Consider the following 25,817-nt stretch of genomic DNA (forward strand, 5'->3'; position numbering starts at 1 on the left):
TTGCTTTTCCTGGACATAATGTGGCTCTCAGCTAGGAGGGTTGTGGCATGTGTCTTCAAACTGGTTGTATCTGTTTAATTGCCAGCAGACCCGAAATTATCACACTCCTCCCTCCCCCCAATGTACCATCGTGGTTGCTCACCCACCCCATCCATGGGGTGGGGGAATCGGCACACTATCACGCTATGCAGAGCAGCCCGCTCCAATCCCCCAGGCGTGTCCCTCAGTGCCTCTATGCTGGTCCCCCGCAGGTTCTTACAAGTATAGCCTTCGATAGGTCATTTCTCTGCTGGCCACAATGTTTTCCCTTGATGTCCTGGGCCGTTGGCCTCCCCAGGGTGGGGCAGTTCCCTCGGGCCTCCCGCCGCCTGCACAGTGGTATATCTGCATGAAGGGGGGACCCCAATCATGTGCAAGTGTCCCCTGCTCCTCAGCGGACCCCATTGCCCACTGAGTCCCCCATTGTGCACGGCAACCCACACTATCCTGGGAGCGCGACCACTCCTCCTTCCTTTGCTGCTGCATTGATGGGGATGTTGGCAGCAGCCACAGAGTAAGTGCACAGCCGCCTGCCTTCCGAATTGCCTCTGGCTTTAACAAAGAAGGAGCGGGCAGTTCAAGGGGTCTGCTCAATGACATGGCCCAGCTTCGCCACTGCCTCGCCTCTTCCTCTTCTATCTTCGCTCAACCCGCAGAGAGTCGGGCGCGGCCATCCCCAGCAGTCAGCACCATCTTTGACAATCGGGCCCTCAAATGTGCCCTAATGACTCTGGCATCTGTTCTGCAGCCCTATGACAGTTCTCCGGCTGTTTGTTCACCCCTACATGGGCAGGCCGGGTTGGTGGTCTGAGCGATTCAGTGGAAGACGTCTGGCCGCTCCGCCATCTTGGCCCACCCCAGTTTTCTTTTCCAACAATTGGAAATTGCACGTTTTACTTTCTTTGGTGAATTGTTCTTTTTTTCATTTTGTCTTTGCATAACTGTAGCAGAAAACAATGTTAAAAATCAATGTGCCTTGTAATGAAGCATCATGGAACTGCTGCTATGAAGCTTATTGCCGGGAGGTTTTCTCAATGAGGGGCACTTTTAAATGCTGCACTGATATTAAGGTGATTATTAAAAGAGCATGTGTACAATTTGATGCTGACCTATTGTTGGATCCATGTCATTCCCGCGAAATAAATCACTTTGTGGTAAATGGATTTATTGGGGGAGTTCCCTTCCTCACCACCCAAACTCCCCATACCCCTACACTACCACCCCTACCACACCCCACCCCCTTTTTTGACCCTTAACCCACAAATGTATACATATTTCTTTCGTCCTGCTCTCCCTCCTTCCCACCTGGTTGAGACGCCTGCATCCAGAGATGGCCCGGAAAAACTGACTGCAAACGATAGCTGTCACTTTAAGAACTTTGATGGGGTGGGGCCTAGGTCACGTTTGCATCCCTCCGCACGTCAGGCTCATACCTCACCCCCACGTCAACAATGTTGCACACCCAGTTCTTTTTTTTTCTGCCTGCTGGGCTGTTCAGATTTTTTGCTGTGCTGCGACTCCCTCCTTTTCAGGGCGTTTCTTTTTGCTGTACATCGCTTTATCTTAGTGATTGGTTCTTAATTTGTATTTTTTCCAATTCGTGGTGCCTCCCTCTATGCATGCCATATGCAACCGGATTCAAGCAGTGCATCCATTGCCGGAAGTATTTCTCTGCGGCTGATGCCCGTCATGCCTGCGTCTGCTGTTTGGGTATACAACACCCGATGAGTACCTGTGTCTTGGCTGTGGTATTCACCTGAGGTCTCTGCAGACCTGTCTTCTCACCATGTCACAGCTGGGACTGGTACCAAACACTTGGTTCGGAACAAGAGGGAGGCCGACATCGGTAAGCGGGGGACTGTACCTTCAGGTGAGTTACTAGTTTCGGCACCGGCTGTCGTTACCCAGGGGAAGACAGCATCCTCAGTTCCGGGATCTTTGCAGGACCGTTCAGGGGGAAAACCCCCAGCCTATTCACCTGAAAGTACCTCCGGGTGGGAAAGCACTAGTACCCCCTGGTGGGAAAGTCTTAATACCTCCAAGTGAGAAAGTGTCTAAGAAGAGCCACCCGGTACCAGAAAGGTTATTTACACCAGATAAAATGACGGTACCGGGAAAACCCCTCTATTGCCTCGGTAAGCCGAACAGGCAAGGGTGCATGCAGAAAGGCCTGTGCCTCCGGGGTTGATTCGGTCCACTCCGATTCCCCTGTACCGGATAAAGCCAAGTCAGCTTCTGCATGTAAAACCTCTGGTACTTTAGTACCAACGGAAAATATTTACCCTCTACTACATCAGTTGAGCTTTCAAGCTCCTTGGTGCCGAGGAAATTATGTAAGTCCTCTCACAAGAGGCATAATCACTCTCATTCGAGATATAGTCCAGTACCACATTCTCCAAAAAAGCACAAACTGAAACCTCCCCTGGCTTCTGTCTCTGGCTCAGTACCGGAGAGACAGAAGGATATTTCTACTCTAATTTCTGACTCGGAAGACTTTGATGCTTCCAAATCTTTTACCGTTCCAACAGAACAATTATTCAGCACTCCTGTGAGAGGTCAGTCACCTTGCATTTTGCCACAATTTTCTCTTCCGTCTGAGGACAATTTGGGTCAACCTATTCGGGTGCCAGCACAACCTGGACCACAGCTGATTCTAACCAATATCCAGGTGCCTAGACCTGTGGTTTTTAATATCTATATTCCTAACCAACCACCTAACAGGGCTGACTCTTCAACCTCTCCTTTCAGACTAGAAGACCCTCAACCTAGCCCTTACCAAATGATGAACGACTTCACCAATACTGTGCTGGAAGCCATGCTTTCAAATGGATTCTGTCCTACAGCGTATTCCTCATCTTTGACATGTAATGTCCAGCTTCAGCTGCTTCGGATAACTTTTTTTCGGCAGAGTGCGCTGTGCATCAATGGCTTCGAGTCAATGTCCTTCGAGGGCCTCCGTTGAGGGTGATGTCATCAGAGAGCATATATAGCATGAGCAGCGCCCATTGGCCTCAGTTAAGTTTTTCTGCGACAGCATTTGCTTCGATAACAAAATCCGGCACACCTCATTTTGTCAGTTTGTTGCAAGATTCTTCGATATGTCTTCATCTTCGACTCCGTCGACACTGAAGTCTGGCTTCAAAAAATGCTGAGACTGCGGGTACAAGATTTCTCTTACTGACCCACACCGTATCTGCTTGCGGTTCCTCGGGGAGGACCACGATAAGTCTAGTTGTTCCAAGTGTCAGTCCATGACCGGAAAGGCCTTGAGGGAACGGAAGGGGAAACTCCAGGTAGGAAAAATGCCCAATCCCCTAAACCCTGACATACTAGGCCTTCGACCAAAGAGTCGAGAGACAACTCTCCTCGGAGGAAGAAGGCCAAGCGCTAGAGGTCCAGGAGTAGCTCCCACCACCCCTCTTCTTCGTATTCGAAGAGAAGGCACCGGAGGTCGACTTCTTCGTGCGCAACTCCCCCCGAAAGGTTTGCTTGCCCTATGAAAAAATCTACCCCAGCTGAATGGGAAGCTTTTCGTGTAGAAATGTAAAAAATGTTGAGAAGCAAGGTCATGCTCCTCCCGAGCCTTCAAAGGAAGCCAGTAAGGATAGGTCTCGCATGAAATCCTATGCGCCCTCGAGGTCAGGAAAAAGGCCTGACGAGCATCGGGAGCCCTTGAGGCTTTCTTACGATGATGAGCACAAGAAAGAAAAGTAGAGGTCCTCAACGCCATGGAGACCTTGGACGCCGGCGGTGTCTTCGACGCCGAAAACCTTTATGCCAACTGCGCCACATATGCCGGCTGTTTCATCGAAGTCGAGCGCTCCTCCTCTTTCGGCGCCAATAAAGCCTTTGACGTCATCGAAGCCTATGACTTCCAAACCTGATAAAATCTATGCTCCTCTTCCCAAGGAGGAGTTTTTCAAGTCACTCACTTCAATTTCTTAAGAGGAGGAATGCTCTGATGAGGAAGATGCTCCTTTTGGGCTACAATATGGGACACCCTATGTTCCAGAGTGTTTTGTATTGGAGGAGTCCACAATTAAGGACTTGTATGAACATTTACAGTCTTTAAATGGAGTAGGTACTTCACCCGATTTGGAGTTTGGAAGACCTGAGCCTGGCAAACATGTTGACGCTTCATACAGGCAACTCATGTCCAAAGTTGTAGAGTACATGGGATGGAGCAGGCCACCACTCCCTTATGAACAAGATGAGCTCACCGACATTTTGGGTAAGGGTCCTCAGACTGACCCTGTTTTGCCCTTCCATATGGCTTTACAAAAAAAGGGTGGCTAGAAATTGGAAAACTCCGGAGGCCAATCCGGCAGTTAATAAGAATCTGACAAAAAATACTGCCCCTCCAGTAGTGATCCCGACTACCTGTTGAAACACCCCACTCGGGTGAGTCTGGTGGTGCAGGCGGCTACAACTACTTCAAAACAGGCAGTGTACCCTACCATCCCTCCTGATGGGGACGACAAGCATGTAGATGAATGGGCGAGAAAGGTATTTTCTGCAGGGAGCATGGCACTGAAATCTGCCAACTCCACTTGTGCCTGGCAAAATGTTCTTACATTGGGTGACTGCATATCTATGGCGGCAGAGCATATTCCTGAGTGGGGAAGAAAGGGATGGCTTCTTAGCTATTGTTAAGGACGGCAAGGAAGCTAGTTGTGAATCGCTTCAATCAGGGTTGGATACTGCGGATAGAATCAGCAGATCCATGGATACCAGCACTGTTATGCGCAGATGTGCGTGGTTTAGGAAGTTGGGTTTTGCACCAGATGTGCGGTCTAGGCTTCTCAACAAGCCTTTTGACAGGTCTCATCTTTTTGGTAGCAAGGCTGACAAGAGCCTTGAGAAGTTGCACACCTCTAAGGCGGCAGCCAAATCTTTAGGGACAACCTTGGAGGGGTAGATCTTTTTGCTACTACTCCTCAGTTCGAAGGGCGAGAGGAATGGCTTGTCCAAGAGGACAGAGAAGATTTCCTTGTGGTGGATGAGGTAGAGGTGCAAAGCCAGCTGAAGCAGCAGCCTCCATACCATCGGCCTCTGCAGCAACCGCCACAAAACCCCTCTGAGGTCTTGAGTCACAGTTCACCAGTGGGGGGGGGGAGCAGACTGTCTTTGCATCTACAATAATGGTGAGACATTACTTCGGATGCTTGGGCTCTGGAAACCGTAGCCCATGGTTACTGTCGCAACCCTCGCCCAAAACCCCCTCTGGCAAACCCATTGGCCAGGTGGAGTCAGGACTCGGGCTTCTAGAGCCTGGCATCTTCTTCAAAAGCCCTCATGGGGCCAGTCCTGGCGCTTCTTTGGCGCTAGGCTCATACACCATGAAAAACAATGTGCTTGGGAACTACTTTATTATATTGTCAGCCAACATGGAGGCATCCACATAGCTTGGTTCCTAAGAACCAAGCTATGCGGTCTGGTGTTTTGGGTGTGGTAGCCTAGGGGCTACTTTACCTGGACTATTTTGTTGGGGCTATTTAAACCACACCCGAGCAAGAAAACACGCTTCGCATTACTTTGCAACCTGCAACGTGACGCTCACCGTGTCCAGCTATTCCCTCGAACCTCGGAGAAGCAGAACCTGCAAGGAGACAAAAGGAATATCATTAGCAGCAGCGTCATACCTGCAGTCTTCATCTTTAAAGACTCACAGCTACTGAACAGCTTCCCCGAATCTGCACGCCTCCCGGACAGAACGACCTGAAAAAGGAAGATAGAGGCAACATTAAAGAAAGCAGTAGAGACATTTACAAATTACGAACTGCTCAAAAGGCTTACCTGGCTGGTCGTCTCTCGGCTGGCACCACTCCAGACATTCCACTTGCGCTGAAGAACACTGCGACCTACAAGGAAGGAAAACACAGGTTAGCAAAGGCAAGACTTCACAGCGCTGCGCATAGCGCTTACTTACCGCATCATAGCGATCTTAATGCGCCATCATTTACCAACGGGGCTCAACCAAGCCAGTTTGCCGCGCTGAAGCTCTGCATACCTAAGGGAGAAATAAGGGACATTTTAAACAAAGAAAGGCATGCAGGATAGCAACAAAACTAAAGAACAGCAATAAGACCTACCTGAACAATATCAAACTGGCCGGTGTCAGTGAAGTAACTGGACCGCACTCGCCCATGAAAGACAATGCGCCCCTGCAAAGAAGGCAGGACGGAGAGCACGCCTAATTCTACCACAAGGTGAGGAGAGTGCGCCAGAGGGACTGAAATCATACGGGGGAGGAGGGAGGAAACTTACTCCAGTTGGTCAGTCTTGAACACAGTCCTCCTATATTTTCAGGCAGAACCTTCAGGGCAAAGCTGAGAAGCATACCAGCGAGTAACCCTGCTGGGTGGCGTCCCTGTGGATACCAGGTGAGCGTAACAGAACGCGAAGCCTACCATAACAAATCCACCTGGGTGCCATGGAGACATCAGAAATGGACCACTTGGCCCAATTACTAGGAGAGCTTCGTGCTGAGGTTCATTCTGCCCGACAAGAGACTAATGCCCACCGGACAGACCTAATAGTGACCAAAGAACTCACTGAAGAGATTAGCAGGCAATACTTGCAATCACAGGCAGGACAGACGCCTCTACCTGGAAGCAATCCAACTATGCAAAACCCCACCATACCACTCACTCTGGTACAGATCACGTTACCTGGAACAGTGCCCCTGGCACCACCAGAAAGGTTCTCCGGCGACCCACAGAAGTATGCGGCATTCATCAATCAGTGCCGCCTTCATTTTCTTTGTAGGCCTGGAGCATTTCCCAACGACCAAGCTCGAGTAGCTTTTGTCTCATCATACCTGAGTGGTAGTGCAGCAGATTGGTCGGTGCCGTTGGTAACCCATGACGATCCTCTATTATGACTTTGGGGGGGTTCTAGAGAGAAATGGAAACACTTTTTGCTCGCCATACCCAGGAACAAGCAGTAGACAATGAACTCTTGTCCCTCCGACAGGGGAATCGGGACTTGTTAACGTACATTGCTACCTTCAACAGACTGGTTGCCGAAGCTCGGTGGCCAGAAAACATAACAACCACGTTATTCCATCGAGGCTTACGAGGCGAATTAAAGGACGTCTTAGCCCAGGTGGTTGATCCACCCAGAGACTGTGCAGAATTCATAAATCTGGTTGTGCAGCTAGACCACCGGTTGCAGGACCGAAAGGCAGACCAGTCTAAGACGGACCCTCGGACCGTGTATGTTCGACCAAGGGAAAACACACCCTGTGTACCTGAAAATGCTGTAGAACACATGCAGATTGGAGGGATACGGCCTCCATTAGCAAAACAAGAGCGGTACAAAAGAAGACAACAGCTTTGTTTGTATTGTGGGAAACCAGGACATTTCCTGAAGGACTGTCCAGTAAACCCCCAAGAAGAACAGACGGGCCACAGAGAAGGATGAAGCTAAGGAATCGGAAATCTATTAAGCTCGACAAACGTAGAGGTCAGTTTGTCGAGTGAGAAGAAAGAGTTGCTGACCTCACACTTTGCAATACCAGTGATGTTAATTAACCACCAACAGTCATCAAGAATGCATGCAGTTGAAGCATGCATCAATAGCGGAGCAGTTGGAAATTATATTGATCAAGAACTGGCAGCAGAAATGGGGCTTCCTTTGTGTTCGAAGCCAACTATGGACCAGGTAACCACCGTGGATGGGACAGAAATCGCTTCCGGACCAGTAACCCAGTGCACAGCCAGAGTAACCTTGCTGTGCCAGGACGGACATCGGGAGTCTATTTCATTCGATCTCATCAGGGCACCTCAGTTCAGGCTAATACTATGGATGCCATGGTTGGTTGCTTAAAACCCTTTGATAGACTGGCGGGCACGAAAATTAACCTTCCCCGGTGACTGCTATTACCAAGAGGAGAAACCCGACATCTGTATCCCCATGACTCCCGGAGCGACAGTATCAATCCTGGGAGCAACTAATACCTTGCCAAGTGAATACCATGATTTCCAGGATGTTTTCCGAAAGGACCAAGCCAATAAATTGCCGCTGCACAGGCCCTATGACTGTCAGATCGGCCTTGTTCCTGGTGCACAAATCCCTTGCGGCAGGATCTACGCTATCACAGAACCAGAAAACCTTCATTTGAAATCCTATTTAGACCAGTACCTTGCAAACGGATGTATCCGTCCTTCGAAGTCCCCCGCAGCCAGCCCTTTCCTTCTTCGTACCGAAAAAGGAAGGAGACTTGAGAACCTGTATTGACTACCGCGCATTGAACCAGATCACCGTGAAGAACCGCAACCCCTTGCCACTCATCCCTGAGATGCTAGACCAAGTTAAAGATGCCCAGATTTATACCAAATTGGACTTTCGAGGAGCGTACCAGGGATAGTGTAGGGATCCACTTGTCAAGCGAAGAAAGTGTACTACAGACCTCCCATTGTGCACTATCTGTGGTCTTGATCAATCACCAACAACCATCTCGGATGCACGCAGTAAGAGCGTACATAGATAGTGGAGCCGTTGGGAATTACATCAACCAGGATCTTGCGGCAAAGGTGTGGCTTCGGTTACGCCCTAAATCATCAACCACCGACACTGTTACCACTGTCAACGGCACGGAAATAGCTTCTGGTCCAGTATCCCAATGCACTGCAGCTTTAACCCTTCTGTGCCAGGAATGACACCAAGAATCTATTGTTTTCGACCTCATTAAGACACCACAGTTCCGGTTGATTTTGGGAATGCCATGGTTGGTAGCTCACAATCCTCGAATCGATTGGCGAGCAAAAGAATTGGCCTTTCCCAAGACTTGCGCCCACACATGTTATAGCCAAGAGAAACAACCAATAGACACCAGAACCTCCACGCGTGCACGCCACTTCCTAAGGAAAAGGGAAAAGAACAGAAAAAAGGCATTAGTAAGCATTCTGCAAATCTTTGCTTATTTTTAAATACTGTACGAGCTTCAAACACTTACCTGAATCCCAACCGCTCTGGAGGAACTCTGTCGCAGGAACTTCTCATCCATCTGCAAGAGGGAAAAGACACTCCAGGTTAGCGTGGAAACATCTAGAGGCACCGCATACTGCGCTTACCCACCCCATTTGTTCTTCATAACCGGCATCCACGCTGAAAACGTCTCGGCACCTAAAAGACACAGAAAAATAACTCAGTTCAATGCAAATACGAAAGGGGTGCATCGCGCGTCGCGCTCTCACTCACCTACAGCGCTACTCATCTCAGCAGCACGCCGCCATCCCCGGACGCCGGCCATCATCTAAGGAAGGAAAGAAACAAAGTTAGAGAACTGTTCAAAAGACTCATTATACTTACCTGTCGGACTCTTGCCAGTGAAGTAACTAGGCAGCAACGAGCCCGCATCAATCAACGTGCCCCTGTGCTGAAAGCAGGACGGAGAGCACACTATCCAAGAAAACAAGGTGAGCTGTGGATCAAAGGGAAGGGTTGGACCCCGGGGAAGAAGGGGTTCAAGCACACAGAGACAATAGGGAGTTAAACTCTACCAAAATGTTTGCTTGGACCAAAGAAGCAGAAGAAGCCTTTCAGGAACTTAAACGAAGGTTTACCTCCCCTCCAATCCTGCGACATCCTCGTCCAGACCTCCCTTATGTCGTTGAAACTGATGCGTCCAGTCTCGCAATGGGGGATGTCCTTTCACAGAGATACCCGGAAACCGGCCAGCTACATCCTGTGGCCTTCTGGTCGAAAATGTTCTCACCTCCAGAGATTAATTATGTCATCACGGACAAGGAACTCCTGGCTATCAAATCCGCCTTTAAAGCTTGGAGGCACTACCTTCTGGGGGCCAGACACACCATTACAATCATCACAGAGCACTGAAACCTGCAATATCTCAAAACCGCCAAGGCCCAGTCCTCGCGCCAATTACGGTGGGCCCTTTTCTTCGCCGAATATGATTATGTAATCACATTTAGACCAGGAGTCAGAAACGGAAAGGCAGATGCCTTATCTCGCATGGGCATAGATGAAATGGTATATACAACTCCAGACCCAGTATCTATTATACCTGAAGACAAACTCTTGGGTATCACGACAGCCTTAACACCAGCAGAACTATGAAAAGAAATCCAACGGACAATGAATCCTCATGCCTACCTCGCATGGCAAACTCAAGGAGAACAATATACCATTAAGGACCATTTACCCTTTTTTAGGGATCACCTATATGTACCCAAGAAGGAATTACAACAGCATATTATTTCAAACTATCACAATTCACTGATCGAAGGGCATCCTGGGATCGCCAAAACCCTAGCTAAGGTGAAAGAGAACTTTTGGTGGCCTACCTGGTGTAAGGACATCATTCAGTATATTCTGTCCTGTGGTGTCTGCGCACAAAATAAATCGCAGAAACAAAAACCATCTGGTCTCCTACAACCATTGGACATTCCTCTAGTTCCATTGCACACTCTTTCCCCTGACTTCATCACTGATCTACCTCCAAGCCAAGGGTTCAACACCATCCTTGTAGTTGTGGACTTATTCTCGACAATGGCCCATTTTATTCCTCTCAAAGGCCTCCCAGACGCAGCCACTTTAGCAAAAGTGTTCCTGGAGGGCATGGTTAAGCTACATGGCTTCCCTTCGGTTCTGGTCTCTGATCGAGGCAGCCAGTTTGTTTCAAACGTCTGGAAAAAATGTTGTGCAATGGCGCAGATCGACATTCGGCTATCTACCAGTCACTATCCCCAAACGGACGGCCAAACCGAGAGAACCAATCAGACACTCAAGCAATATTTACGGTGCATGCTGCACCACGAACAAAGGAATTGGAAAGACCTACTATGCATAGCCGAATATGCATATAACAATTCTTTGCATTCAAGCACGGGACAAACGCCCTTCTATACCCTTTATGGTAGACATCCACGTACCTCTGAACCAGACCTTCCAGCCAGCTTGGAAATGCCAGCGGTAAAGACTCTCCACACAACCATTACTCAGACTTTCAAAAGGGCAAAGGAACAACTTATTCATGCTAAAGAAAAACAAAAGAGATTCGCTGACCAACACCGGAAAAAGGCCCCTGATTATCAAGTAGGAGACAAAGTTTGGTTAGCCGCTAAATTCCTACCCATCAAGGGAACCCGGACCTTTCATCCCAGATTCTTAGGACCCTTTACCATTAAGGCAATTATCAACCCAGCAGACGTGAAACTGGATTTACCACCTAATCTACACATCCACCCGGTATTCCATGTGTCCCTCCTGAAACCAATGCAACCCGGCACACGGATTGGGACACCACCTAAGACCATACTTGTTGACGGAGAACCAGAATTCAAAGTCAAAGATATCTTGGACTCTAAATACTCTAGGACCAAGCTATATTATCTCGTCGATTGGAAAGGATTTGGACCACAAGGTAGATCCTGGGAGCCCAGTGAGAATATCCCCGCACCACGTCTAATCGGGAAATTCCATCGGAACTTCCCAACCAAACCTGGGCCAGACAGAAGGAACACCATCGGAGGGGCCTTAGGGGGGAGTGCGGTCACGAACCTCGCCCAAAACCCCCTCTGGCAAACCCATTGGCCAGGTGGAGTCAGGACTCGGGCCTCTAGAGTCTGGCATCTTCTTTAAAAGCCCTCATGGGGCCAGTCCTGGCATGAAAAACAATGTGCTTTTGAACTACTTTATTATATTGTCAGCCAACATGGAGGCATCCACATAGCTTGGTTCCTAAGAACCAAGCTATGTGGTCTAGTGTTTTGGGTGTGGTAGCCTAGGGACTACTTTACCTGGACTATTTTGTTGGGGCTATTTAAACCACACCCGAGCAAGACAACACGCTTCGCGTTACCTTGCAGCTTGCAACGTGACGCTCGCCGTGCCAGCTATTCCCTCGAAACTCGGAGAAGCAGACCCTGCAAGGAGACAAAAGGAACATCATTAGCAGCAGCATCTTACCTGCAGTCTTCATCTTTAAACACTCACAGCTACTGAGAACAGCTTCTTCGAATCTGCACGCCTCCCGGACAGAACAACCTGAAAGAGGAAGATAGAGGCAACATTAAAGAAAGCAGTAGAGACATTTACAAATTACGAACTGCTCCAAAGGCTTACCTGGCTGGTCGCCTCTCGGCTGGCACCACTCCGGACATTCCACTCGCGCTGAAGAACACTGCGACCTACAAGGAAGGAAAACACAGGTTAGCAAAGGCAAGACTTTGCAGCGCTGCGCATAGCGCTTACTTACCGCATCATAGCGCTCTTAATGCGCCATCATTTACCAGCGGGGCTCAACCAAGCCAGTTCACTTCGGTGAAGCTCGGCGTACCTAAGGGAGAAAAAAGAGACATTTTAAACAAAGAAAGGCATGCAGGATAGCAACAAAACTAAAGAACAGCAATAAGACCTGCCCGAACAATATCAAATGGGCCGGCATCAGTGAAGTAACTGGACCGCACTCGCCCATGAAAGACAGCGCACCCCTGCAAAGAAGGCAGGACGGAGAGCACGCCTAATTCTACCACAAGGTGAGGAGAGGGCGCCAGAGGGACTGAAATAATACGGGGGTGGAGGGACGATACTTACCCCAGTCGGGTTGTCTTGAACACAGTCCTCCTGTATTTTCAGGCAGAACCTTCCCCCGCAGACCACATCAGGGCAAAGCTGAGAAGCATACCAGCGAGTAACCCGGCTGGGTGGCGTCCCTGTGGATACCAGGTGAGCGTAACAGTTACTGCCTTCCTTTTATAAGAAGACCTCTTTGATGGTTCCGTATCTGCTCCTTGTGCAGGAAGTTTTAACCCTGCTAGATAAAGGTGCTATAGAATGGGTACCTGTAGCGGAGAGGAACAAGGGATGGTACTCCCCATATTTATTTATTTTTATCCCCAAAAATGACAGAGGACTGAGACCCATCTTGTCCTTCCTGAGGTACTTGTTCAAGCATCTTAAGTCAAAGTTCAAGATGGTCACACTTTCTCAGATCCTTCAGGCCCTCCAGCGCCAGGATTGGTTGGTGTCTTTGGACCTCCAGGGTGCTTATTTTCATTTGCCAATCCATCTCCAGCACAGAAAATACCTGTGGTTCGCAGTTGGCGGTTCTCACTATCAGTTTCTAGTTCTGCCTTTCGGGCTGACCTCTGCCCGAGGGTTTTCACCAAACTCAGAATCTCAGGAGAAGGGGGGATGCATGTCTATCACTACTTGATCAGGGTGCGTTCACCCGAACAAGTCTTGGATCATATATCACCTGCTACTCTCTCCACAGACTGGGCTTCCCCTCAATTACAAGAAGTCCCACATGACACCTTCTCAACATCTCAAGTATATTGGGGATGTACTAGACACATCCTTGGGGAAAGAGCTTGCCACCAAAGGTGAGGGCTCAGGACAGTCTTCAGATGGTTACCAAATTTCAGAGTGCCGAGAATCTTCCGGCTTTTAATTATTTAAAACACATTTTTTTAGGTTGCTCGGCCTCGTGGCTTCCTGCATTTTTTGGTGCCATAGGCCCACCTGAGAGAGATCCCTTCAATGGGCTCTAAGAACACAATGGTCCCAGTTCTCAGTAAAGATGTCGGACCGACTTCAGATTCCAAAAAGGGTCTCACAGGATCTTCTGTGGTGGGCCTGTGAGGACAATATTCTGAAGGGAGAAACCTTTTGGAAACCATGGCCGGAGATTACAGTAGCGACGGATGCCTCACTCACGGGATGGGGAGCTCATGCCAACGATCTGACGGTTGGTGGTCTCCATCGGAGTCCAAACTACACATCAACCTTTTGGAGCTGAGGGCAATCGGACTAGAGATGAAGGCCTTCCTGCCCTCTCTACGGGGAAAGAATGTCCGGATAATCACGGAGGCCATGGACTACCTCAACACGAGAGGAGGTGTAAGGTCACTACCACTGTGCAGAGAGGCAATGCAGCTCTGGTACTGGGCAATTCACGACGGAATCTCCCTATCAGCAGTTCACCTAGCCGGAGAAGAACATGGCGGTGGATGCTCTGATCAGGCAGAGCAGTCTCCCACGAGTGGGAACTAGATCAGGAAGTCCTTCAAGAGATCTTCACCTTTTGGAGAACCCTGTAAGTTGATCTGTTTGCGACCGAGGTCAACCGGAAGTGCAAAACGTTCTGCTCCAGGGAATTTCCCCCAAGAGGAGCTCTAGGAGATGTGTTTGTGGTGGACTTAAAATTTTCACTCTGTACATGTTTCCTCCAGTACCCGTCATTCCTCATGTAATCACGAGATTGAGAAAGTTCAGGAAGAACGTGATTCTAATTGCCCCGGATTGGGCCAGGAGGACGTGGTACCCGGACCTTCTAGACATGTCAATCTGTCCTCCAATACGTCTTCCACAAAGTGAGGACCACCTCTTGCAAGAGGAGGGTCGGGTTCTCGATCCAGAGGTCAACATTCTCAACCTTCACGCTTTGTTTCTGAAAGGTTGCGATATAAGGATTGGGACCTCCCGGATGACGTTATGGTGGTGTTGTTTTCGGCTAGAAGACCAGCAACAAAATCTTTGTACCGTTGCCGTTGGAATATGTTTTGCAACTGGTGCAAGGAATAGAATGTAGACCCCTTTCTGTGTAAAACACCAAATGTTTTATCCTTCCTTCTATCCTTAGCCAATCTGGGGCTCCATATTGGTACCATTAAAGGATATCTGGCGGCGCTGTCCATTTTTAAGTGCTCGTCAAAGGAATGTTCTTACTTCAAAATCCCACTGGTTACTCAATTCCTGAAAGGACTCACTAATGTGTACCCTCCATCTCCTTTCCAGGTTCCGGTTTGGGACCTAAATCTGGTTTTAAAGTTCCTAATGTGTGCACCCTTTGAACCCATGCACACATGTCCTCTAAGGTTATTAACCTTTAAAACCATTTTATTGGTTGCTCTCACATTACGTCAGATTGAGCGAGTTGCAGGCACTGTCTGTAAAGCCATCCTTTACAGTCTTCCACAAGGACAAAGTTGTCTTTAAGGTCAAACCTTTGTTTTTGCCAAAAATAATTTCAGATTTTCATTTGAACCAGAAAATGTTTATGCCTTCCTTCTATCCTCCACCTCACCCTGGTAAGGAGGAAGAAAAACATTATAGGTTAGATCCCAAAATATGGTTTGATCAGCTATTCATAGGGTATACAGGATACAAACTAGGTCAGGCTGTTAGAAACCGACCTTATCTAGGTGGATAATTTTGACAATTTCTGAGTGCTACAGGCTGGCAGGGAAAGACCCCCACTGAAGGTTTGCGAGCTCATTCAACCCGGGGCATGGCTAAATCTACAGCCCTTCAAAGGGGTGTTCCTATTAGAAACATCTGTGAAGTGGCAACGTGGTCTTCCATCCACACGTTTACAAAACATTACTGTCTGGATTCTTCTCAGGGTCAGGATGGGGTTTCTGGCAAGGCAGTTCTGTGCTCTGCCCATGAAAATGTATAATATGTCATTCTAATCCCTCCTCCAAATTTAATACTGCTTTGGGAGTCTGTCAAAGATGAATACGTTGGAGGACACAATTCATTCGAAGAACAAGTTACTTACCCCTGGTAACGTTCTCTCAACTGGATTTTCCTCCAACGTATTCCTCATCGCCCTACCAACCTAGCCCTCTGTAGAATTTCCCATGCTATTACAGCTTCCGTTCCACCAAGGCTGAGTACTATCATGCCCGTATTTATGGGCATCTCTGCTGCAAGAGGAGGAGGAAAAACAGAACTGAGGCCAACAGGCGCTGCACATGCTATATATGCTCTCTGATGACATTACCCTCGATGGAGACCCTCGAGGGACATCGACTTGATGCCATCGACGCACAGCGCCCTCTGCCGAAAAAGTTTTCCGAAGCACCTAAAGCTGGCCATTGCATATCAAAGATGAGGAATACGTTGAACCTGTCCTAGAAGTCCTGGCTCAACGCATCAAAGACAAAATGTCATCTGTTTTACCTCAGGCATTGGTATCCATCAAGCCTATTCCTGAGCCAATCATGGCATCAGTGGACAATGAGGACTCTGCTCATCCACCCAAGAAACAGAATATTTCCAAGGATTGACTCAGATGGCGACACCACTCGGTCACCTTCTAAGGTGTTTTATGACATTGTGACTAAAGCCATGCAGACACTAGAAATCATCCCTAAGGATAAGCCTGGAATGACTGGTGTTTTGGGGAAACTGCCATCTCAGCAGTCAAAATTCCACTTCCCATGGAATTGTCTGTTCTAGAACAAGCTCTAGTTTGTTGGGGAAAGCCTAATTCCGATCCACACATCTTCGAGGTCCTAGATGACAAATACAAGGTGCCTAAGGATGAACCCTTCATATTCATGTGCAATCTTTCAGCTCAATCTGTGGTAGTCTCTGCTGCCATAGGCACAAAGGGTAAAGGCTTCATTTCTGGATAAACATGCAAAAACGTGGGAGACTCAAGGTAAGAAGTCTTATACTAAATGTACCTTACAACTTAGGCAGGATAACACTGTTACAATTTTGACAGGATTTAACATCCTTAATTGGGAAAATCTTGAATGCTTTGCTGACATGCTCCCTCAGAGGCCGTCGACAAACTTTCCTTCTGGATTTCAGAGGGTAGAGAAGCTGTTATCCAGCAACTTCAAGTGGTCAAACACCTCACTGATAAAACAGCAAGAGCAGTCGCCAGTGCAGTCTGCATGCGTAGGCACGTATATTTGTCAGCCTCTTCCCTTCACCAAAATATCCAGGAGAAGGTGCTCGACCTTCCATTTGATGGAAAAACACGGTTCGATCCATCCACAGATAAGGTCCTCCACAAACGTAAGGCCAGTGTCACGGCATCTAGAACCCTTAGCTCAATTTCGGTGAAACAGCCTTATCACCAAAACTTTCAATCTTTTAAACCACGTCCTCCAGGAAACAATGGTTCTGCCACTTCTGCTAAGTCTTATTACTCTTCTAAAAAAAGAAGATATAGACCAAAGTCGGGACCTTCCACTTCCTCAAATTCTGCTCAAGAGCAAAAGAAGTCTATTTGACTTCTTTCCGGGCATGTACACACTTTCCACTCCTACTTTCGGGGAGCATACATTCCCGGTAGCAGGAAGGCTTTCCAACTTCCTTCCCTTTTGGAAAAAGATTACTCAAGAGGAATGGGTTTTGAATATTATTCAGCATGGTTACTGCCTTGCCCGTCCGGCTATTCCACCTTCCTCTCCTCCAAAGTTCCAAAAATCATCCACGGAGCTCCTGGTGGAGATCCAAAAACTCCTTCTCTTAGGAGCTATAGAGTTGGTTCCTCAAGAGGAAGTAGGTCTGGGATTTTACTCTAGCTACTTTCTGATCCCAAAGAAATCAGGCGGGATCCATCTAATTCTGGACCTTTCATACCTCAACCAATTTCTATCAATCGAAACCTTCCACATGGTGACCATGCCTCAGATTCTGGCTTCTCTTCATCCAAACGATTGGATGACATCTGCAGATCTACAGGACGCTTACTTTCCCACCCCCATCTACAAAGCACAGAGTCGGTTCCAGAAATTCACAATAGGAAGTTCTCATTACAAGTTCTTTTGTCTTCCCTTTGGGCTAAGTTCTGCCCCCAGTGTTTTCACACCTGTTCTGGGGTCAGTGGCAGTCTATCTTCGGTTAAGTACAGTCATCTTTACCCTTACTGAGATGACTGACGTCTCAAGGTCCAGTCTCCAGAGGAATTACTTCAGAAGATGCAATTAACATGCCATGCTCTGTTCAACTTAGGGTTTTCCATAAATGTGACAAAATTCCAGCTCATTCCTTTGCAAAGGATTCAATTCCTAGGAGCAGTCATAGATGCTACTCTACACCGAGCCTTTCCACCCCTGTAAAGGGTGGAAGCTATTCAACAAACCAACATGTAGTTCGATTCCCACCAGACTGTCAGCTTGGTGGTTTCAAAGACTCTTTGGGCTTATGGCCTCCTACATAAACCTAGTTCCCTTTGCAAGGCTCCATATGAGAACGGTCCACTGGCATCTTGCTCGCAACTGGAACCAGCTCTTGGATTCCCAGGAAATTCAAATTCCAACACAAATTCAGGACTCACTACTCTGGTTGAACTCCCCAGAGAACCTGTTAATCTTTTTTCCTTCCAACCTCCTCCTTACCAAATAGTCATAACACTCTTCAGAGTACGGTTGGGGGAGCCCATTGTGTCAGTCTGACAGCTCACGGTCTTTGGTCCACTCAGGAAAAGGACCACATAAATGTCCTGGAACTAAGCCATATTGTTCGCTCTGAAATCATTTCTTCCCTCACTTCAAGGAAAGGTGGTGAGCATTCTAATGGACAAGACCACTGCAATGTTTTAGATCAAAAAGCAGGGGGGTATTCGTTCCCTTCACCTGTGTCTCCTAGCAGAGACAATTTGGTATTGGGCCATTCAGAATCCCATCTTTTTGTTGGCGTCCCATCTGGAGGGAAGAAAGAACATCCTAGCAGACAAACTAAGCAGATTAGTCTGCTCTGCCCGAGTGGGAGCTGTATTTCAGAACTGGGCCCACCCATCAGTAGACCTCTTTGCCAACCAGCACAACTCTGTCCTCAGTTTGCATCAAGGCATGGTCAGGGTCTTCGATCCCTTGGAGATGTTCTACATCTGGATTGGTTGTTGTTAAGATGGATTTCTGAACTCTGTCCTGGAGGGGCAGAGGTTCAGAAGGCCAGCCTAGTTTCTTGGAACAGGGTAACCTCTGGACAAGCCAGACCAATCAGGGTAGCGATGGCGGCAGTCAAGACTAGGTCTCAAGAGGGGTGAGGGTGACTGAAAGCCTGCAATGAGCACACAAAGCAAGGACGCTTACAAATTACTCCAGACAGGTGTTATATTAAAAATATAGACACATTTATTACAAGGCCTTTGTAACATCGACCATAGTAAAGAATCACGGTAAAACTCCAATAAACCAACACATCACAAGTAATACAATATATATACAAGACCAAGGGGTCTAAAGAGTTAGAAGCATGAAATATGCAGACCACCTAGATGGGCAGGAAAACAGGCAGTGCAAGTAATCGTTAGACCCAGTTCGACATCAGAGGCCACCTCACTAGAAGGAAGTCCGAGCCCTCCGAAGAGTGGAGCCTTGTGCTCAAAAGTACCTGCACACACGGGTGCCAACGGGCAAAGGAGAGTCTCTTCAGGGAGATCAGGCAGTTCAGAGAGGTGAACAAAACGATGATGAACAGTTCCCCGCTACTCAAGCGCGGCCTCCACTTGTGGGCAGAAGCAGGGCGCGAGTGCGGAAAAGGGTTGCTGTTTACGACAGCGGTGGAGAGCCACAGGCTCCTGCGGGAGGGCGACCGGTTAGGGTATTGACTACTCACCGGTCCCCGATGCAGGCAGACCCAGGCTTCTCCGGTTCCGTTTCGGTACTGGCAGGTTCAGATGCGATCAGCAGGGTGTCTCGTCGCCGTGTAGATTCCGCGACAGCAGGAGTCCGGGTCGAGGGTGTCCCAAATGCAGCGAACACGCACAGGTTTTTTACCACAGCAGGGCAACTCGGCAACCGCATGTATTCCAGTCCCAAAGCACACGTCTCACTTCAGACCTGGGAATGCCAAGTGTACAAATCGTGTGAGTGCCGCGGACATGGGATTAGCAGTAAGTCAGACCGTGGTGACAGAGCAAGGTTCCCGTGTAGGCTGATCAGTCCACTGGATGGCCCAGGGATGCTTCCGAAGGCTTAAGTACAGGATTTGGTGAAGATGGCGAGAATAGTTGTTCCCACTATTCTAAAGGGTCGAAGCGCCAGTACAGGCCTTCTCGTTCGATCAGAGGGTCTCACAGGACGACAGCAGTGCAGGGTGCCAAACCTTCAGCGGGTCACCAGCGATTCCTCGACTCTGCTTCTTAGTTGCAGGATACTTGGCTCCTTATCCTTTGTTCGTGAGAACTCAGAAGATCGACATGGTAGTGGTGTTTCCAGCCTCCTCTTATCCAGAGTTCCCTTCGCGCCAAAAGGGAGAGGACCCAATGGGAGATCTGCTCACAAAACACTCACACCATACGTGGACCTATCACGGACCACGGTGGTCCCAGGCATTCAAGACACTCTAGACTCTCTGGCACCCAGGATGTGTATTGGGATCAGACATCCCAGCCCACATCCTGGAGGCACACACAAGGCATGCAGAAGCCCGCAAAAGCGTTGTTTCGTGGGAAAGTGCATGACCAAATAAGGACTGCCCCGGGTCGGCTCGACCTGGGGGGAAGGTGAAGGGGCAAGACGGTCAGCGGACAGGACAAAGAACCTCGTGGCATGGCCATTTTGGAGGCCAGGCCACCCATTTGGGCCAATTGCAGGAAGCGCGGTTAACATGGCAAAAAAGGGTTCAAAACACAAAGAAATGATAGCTGCCACCAGTCCCGTCCGTGACACACTTGCACATTTCATAAGTCCAGCGAGAGTTTCTAGGGCCATTGGAATGACTAGAGACCCAAGAGCGCGGTAAGGTAAGTTACGCTGCACTCTTGTTTCATGTTGCTCAAAAGCTGCAACATGAGGAAAGGACTAAGGGAAACAAAGTCTCCCGTTACTGACTGTCTTAAGGGCATGTCAGTTTCCCCATAAGAATGGAGCGAAAGCCCAGAGTGCGGCGGAAGGCTGCGCTTCTCTGGCAAAGTCTAGATCAGGGTGTAAAACAACAGCAAAAAGTTTGGGGGTTGCCACATGGAAGGAAAATTAACTACAATATGAAATCTTTCCTAACAGTCGTACCTAACTAACACTTTATGCGTTCCCACATCTCCCATTAATTCACAAAATATGACTCCAATTCAAAATGTCACAGAATCTCAACAATGATTCTCATAGCCACTTTTCTATTAGCTCTTCTGTCATGGAGAGATCTTTTGACTCAACAGAAAAAGCAGGTCCTTCACACCTCCCCTCAATTGCTGAACTTGAAGGCTTGGGTCCTGAAAAACTAGCTTTTTCCCACTTACATTTGTCAGACCAAAATATAACCATGTCAGCCTCTAGAAAAGCTTCTATTTAAACTATATTGTAGCAAATGTTTACAGTTAAGTCACTGGGCCTTGGACCAAGACCATAACCCTCTAAAGGTGTCTATTGATGATGTCATGTCCTTCATGTCTTATCTAGTTTCTACCGGTGTCAAAGTAGACACGCGCAAACACTACTTATCAGCTATTGGTGCTTACTTGAATAGGGAACATAAGGCCTTTTCTCTTTCCAACAAAGCCATTAAAAAGCACTTTGAGGGTCTTCTACGCTTGCATCCCCCTATTCTTGTACCTACACCTCAGTGGGATCTCAACGTGGTCATATCAGCCCTAATGCAAAAGCCATTCGAGCCTATGGCCTCATGTGAATTAGAATTTTAACTTGAAAACGGCATTCTTAGTATCATTACTTCGGCTAGAGGGATTGGAGAGCTCCAGGCTCTCGCCTCAAAGGAACCATATATAGTGTTCCATAAGGACAAAGTTGTCCTACGTACGGTCCCCTCCTTCCTACCTAAGGTGGTTTCCAAATTTAATTTAAACCAGGAGATTTGTCTTCCGTTTTTCTACCTAGATTGCATACGTCTGAGGCCGAAGAAACATTACATAGCCTAGATGTTGTAAGATTTTAAAATGTTATCTAGAAAGGACCAAACCGTTCAGAGAAGCAGATCAGCTCTTCGTTACTTATGGGGGTCCCTCTCCTGACAATAAGGCAGCTAAAGCTTCCATCGCTAGATGGGTTGTCTCCTTTATCTCCAAGGCTTACAACATGGAAGGGCTTGTGTCTCTGCAGAGACTTCTGGCTCATTCCACTGGAGCCAAAGCACATCCATAGCCTTTTCCAGGCATGTTCCCATTGTAGACCTCAGTAAAGCAGCTACTTGGGCTAGCCCGCTTGCCTTTTGAAAGCACTATGCTCTGGATACATCTTCTAGAAATGATGCAAAATTTGGCCAAGAGGTGCTCTGCAACTTGTTTACCTGAATTCTGTACATGCTGTCTCCTCCACCCTTACTTTTTCGAAGGCTTTTTAGTCTGGCCCCTAACAGTTGGGAAGGAGGGAGAGTCGGGACGAAAGAGAAATGAAAAATTACCTTTCTGGTGATTCAGGTTCTTAGTCCAGGCTCTCCTTCCTCCACAACACCCACCCACAGTACGCATATACTTAAATTCTCCCGCCATCAGCGGAACCACAGGAACTGGGTGTGGAACGTTGGTGACATGAGGTGAGGTGTGGGCCGGTGTGCGGAAAGATGCACAGGTGATGTAGACCCCACCCCTTCAAAGTTCTTAAAAGTGAAAGCTATCTTTTGCAGCCAACTTTTCCGGCCCGGATGCAGGTGTCACAACCAGTTGTGAAGGAGGGAGAGCCTGCATGAAGAGAACCTGAATCACCATGTAGGTAATTTTTCATATTCAAAGTAATTTGAAGTTATTTCCAAAAAGTAATTTACTTTGTGGAAACAGAAGACCATTTTTGTTTATATATAAATATATATTTGGGCAACCAGATCACTATTGGTCGATGTGTGGCTCTTCACAATAGCAAATGTCCTCTTTGTGCTTCATGGAGAAGTCAAGGAGCAGATTCTCTGGTTTATGCTTTCTTCATGGAACTTACATTGGTTGAACCTTCTCGGGGGGGGGGGGAGGGGAGGGTTTTTTGACACCAGAAACGTCAAGGACAGACAAATGAACAAGTATTGCACTGTAACCAGACTTCCTAAAGAAGCTAGGAAGCTGTGGGACCCCCACCCCCTTTGGTGGCTCCAACAAATGAGCTGGGCGCTACATTTCAGCCCACCACCAGAGGAACACATAGCTTCTCCTTTCATCCCTCAGCTCAACCAGTAGTGATAGCTATTCTAATGCTCCAGATAAATAGGGCCACTGCTTCCTCTTTGGGGAGGATAATTCACCAGATGCATTAGGAAAACAGGTCTGTCTAAACTAGTGCCTTACACTTGCAAACTCTGATTTGCCAGTCTGCAATGTGTGCCTTTGACAAGATATTACTGACTATGCGAGGAACCTTGCTCCAGATAAAAAGCAGTAGTGTGTGGGGTGTTTACAAACAATGCGAAGTAGTATTGCTGGGCATGTTGCCGCCTGCCACAAAACAACTGAGGCAGGACTGTGTGGGCCTCAATCTGCTGTCAGGCTAAGCTCAAAGCAAACTGTTCAGCTTACCTTTCAACAAATTCCAAATATTTTATTCGGCTACAGGTGAGCTAGCTGAAGAAAACCCCAACCCCAGTCATAAACACATGTTTAACAGCAATCAAGTAGCCTGCTTTGAAGCCAGACACGACTAGTTCCAAAAGGGGTCATTTTCACTTAAAGACAGCGCCCTTATCACTCCTATCAGGGGTTTAGCGGATTTCAGGCAGAGTTCAGGAATATTGGGACTGCTGAGGTGGGGTTTTTGGTTGCAACTTTAAAATAAGACTAAGGGCGATGGGTTTGTACCGTCTTACTCGGACACTAAACCCAAAGATTCACTAACCCTCTAAAGATTCACTCCTGTTATGTTTGGAAGGATTTTGCTGTTCAAATAATCCTAGCAATACATCATCTCCCTGGATCCCCGTGCCTGTCTGTAGTGGGGGCTTAAAGTTTCCCTATCCATCAATTCCTCAATCCCAGGGATTCTGTAAATACTCCTCAAATCTTGAAGCACCAGTCAACAACGTATTGAAGTTGTGAGCTATAGAGTGATCCGAACTATGGATATCGCACACAGGACTATGGACTAGAAGAACAATGGTCACTTGAGCAAATAACATTCACAATGTTCTGTGATTTACACTGACTTCACTGTGAATATGCCTCACTAGTTGTCTCCTGTAACTATAAACTAGAGAACAAGGCAAACGTTTATTTGTTCTACTTTTTTTATTTGTCTCCCAGTTTTAGTACATTCTCTTTTAGCCAGGCTACTATTTAGGGAGATGCCAAACATTTATTTTTTTCACTTGATGCCTTTATTTAATTGTTGCTGATTTTTATAAGGCACAGCGTCCCGCTAGAATGTGGCTGAGAGCAGCACTGCATGATGTACTAAGGTGAACGTTTTAACTTGCCTACATTTTAGTTACCAGATTGTCACCCACAATTTTCTTAAGACTGTTCCCAATTAGTTGAACCTAGTTATTTTCACCAGAGTTGATCACTGCTTTCCTTTTAGGCCTGATAGTTTGTGACTGCTTTCCTCCGCCATTTTCAAATGCACAGACATTTTCCACACCTCTTTAACTACACTAGCGCTGTTGCATATATGTCTGCAAACACAATAACTTTAAGTTAACTATTGCTGCTCACTTGTGTCCATGGTCTTTTTTCCTTTTCTTTTGTCCCCCCATTTTGTTCTCTACGGTTTGTTGCTCTGTATCCTGCATACAAAATTGCTAAAACTACTTTGATGCTTACTTAGTTAAGATTTTCTTTAACTTTCCATTGTCTTTTCTATCCATGGTCTGTATAAATTCATAATGGTTCGGAGCTCGGCTCATGATTTACCCCACTTACAGAAGCAAAAAGTGATGTATAAAAATGCTCACTTTTGCACCACTGGACCGTTCCTTGGGAATTCCATCAATTGTAGCTCGCCTTCTATTAAAGGAGGGCCCAATGTAATCCGCAAACAAAGCTCTTAAGTATTTGGTAGATTGCCTTCACTTTAGAACATTTGACTGTTTTTACTATACACAACCATTTGTAAGCTGCGTCCTACTACAAATAAATAAATAAGGCCAGAAAAACATTGTATATATCCAAGCAATCGGAGAATTCATTTGTACATAACTCTATTTAACCACTTAACAATATTGCAGACACGCATTATTAACACTTTAATGAGCTGTATGTTTTTTTTTTGTGGTTAAATAAACATGCTTAACTAACTAAACTGTTATCTTCTTTTCAACAAGTCCTTCAAGCATCTTCTTGTGCAGAAGAAAAGACTGATAGTCCTCTTCAGTCATTGGTTGCTCCATGCCTACGGAATCATCTCTATTTCTAGAGTGGAAAAACTAGAGCGGGACCTGCCTCTTCTAGCACTTGTACCCGCACCCGCCTTGTTTTATCTGCTTACTGCAAAGTTTACTGATCCTGCAAGGATACATTCTGAGGGAGCAAACGGACATTGAAGGAATTTGCTGCCGACCCAGACAAAGTGGCTTTACCAGCCGAGAGGATTGAACATGCTCAATGCACTCTAGTGACAGACTTTCATATGTTTTTTGTCATTTGTGGGAGAGGAGCTTTGGAATGCATTTTGTATTTTTTTCAGCTGACGCTGTCACACGAGTTATGGCCAAAATGTAAAACTTTGAACTACATTAAATATACATAAAAGCCAGCTGGAAGATCTGAATATTGTCAGCGACAGTGTTTTGTAAATATATTTAAATGTTTTTGAACTACGCAAAACAGCCTATCATGTCGTTCGTTTCTGTTTTCTGGGTTTCATTTTGAACTGTTTCTGTAATGTGTAAATGTCTGCACATCAGCTGTTATTAAAAAGAACTATAATGCTATGTTTTAATGTTGTTCATTTCTATCGGAAGCTGTGAACTTTAATTTGGAAAGAAAACAGAATTACTGTTCATAATGTGTATGACAAGAAAACTGCAGAGAACCAACAACTATCCCAGTGTTTTTCCTTTTAGCCAGGAGTTCCCTCTAACCTGGAACAGTGATGGTGAGGGATTAAGTCAAAGGGAGTTGGTGAACGTTTGTAAATTGTGCAAAAGTACATATTTCTTTCTCAGGCAGGACACATTAACCCATGGATTTA

The 25,817-nt window shown here is 47.1% G+C and overlaps 1 protein-coding gene across 2 annotated transcripts in view; it reads left to right on the forward strand.

Annotated features, from left to right (window-relative positions):
- The window catches only part of JKAMP (JNK1/MAPK8 associated membrane protein), a 408,720-nt gene extending 383,163 nt beyond the window's left edge, over positions 1 to 25,557 (forward strand). For both annotated transcript variants that reach the window (XM_069638896.1, XM_069638897.1), the window contains one exon: positions 24,949 to 25,557. In XM_069638896.1, coding sequence (XP_069494997.1) covers positions 24,949 to 25,167 — 219 coding nt within the window. In that variant the 3' untranslated portion in view covers positions 25,168 to 25,557. The remainder of the gene's footprint in view (positions 1 to 24,948) is intronic.
- The last annotated feature ends 260 nt before the right edge of the window (positions 25,558 to 25,817 follow it).

The sequence above is a fragment of the Ambystoma mexicanum genome, chromosome 14 (assembly GCF_040938575.1).
Source record: "Ambystoma mexicanum isolate Mex_15411 chromosome 14, UKY_AmexF1_1, whole genome shotgun sequence".
Classification (NCBI taxonomy): domain Eukaryota; kingdom Metazoa; phylum Chordata; class Amphibia; order Caudata; family Ambystomatidae; genus Ambystoma; species Ambystoma mexicanum.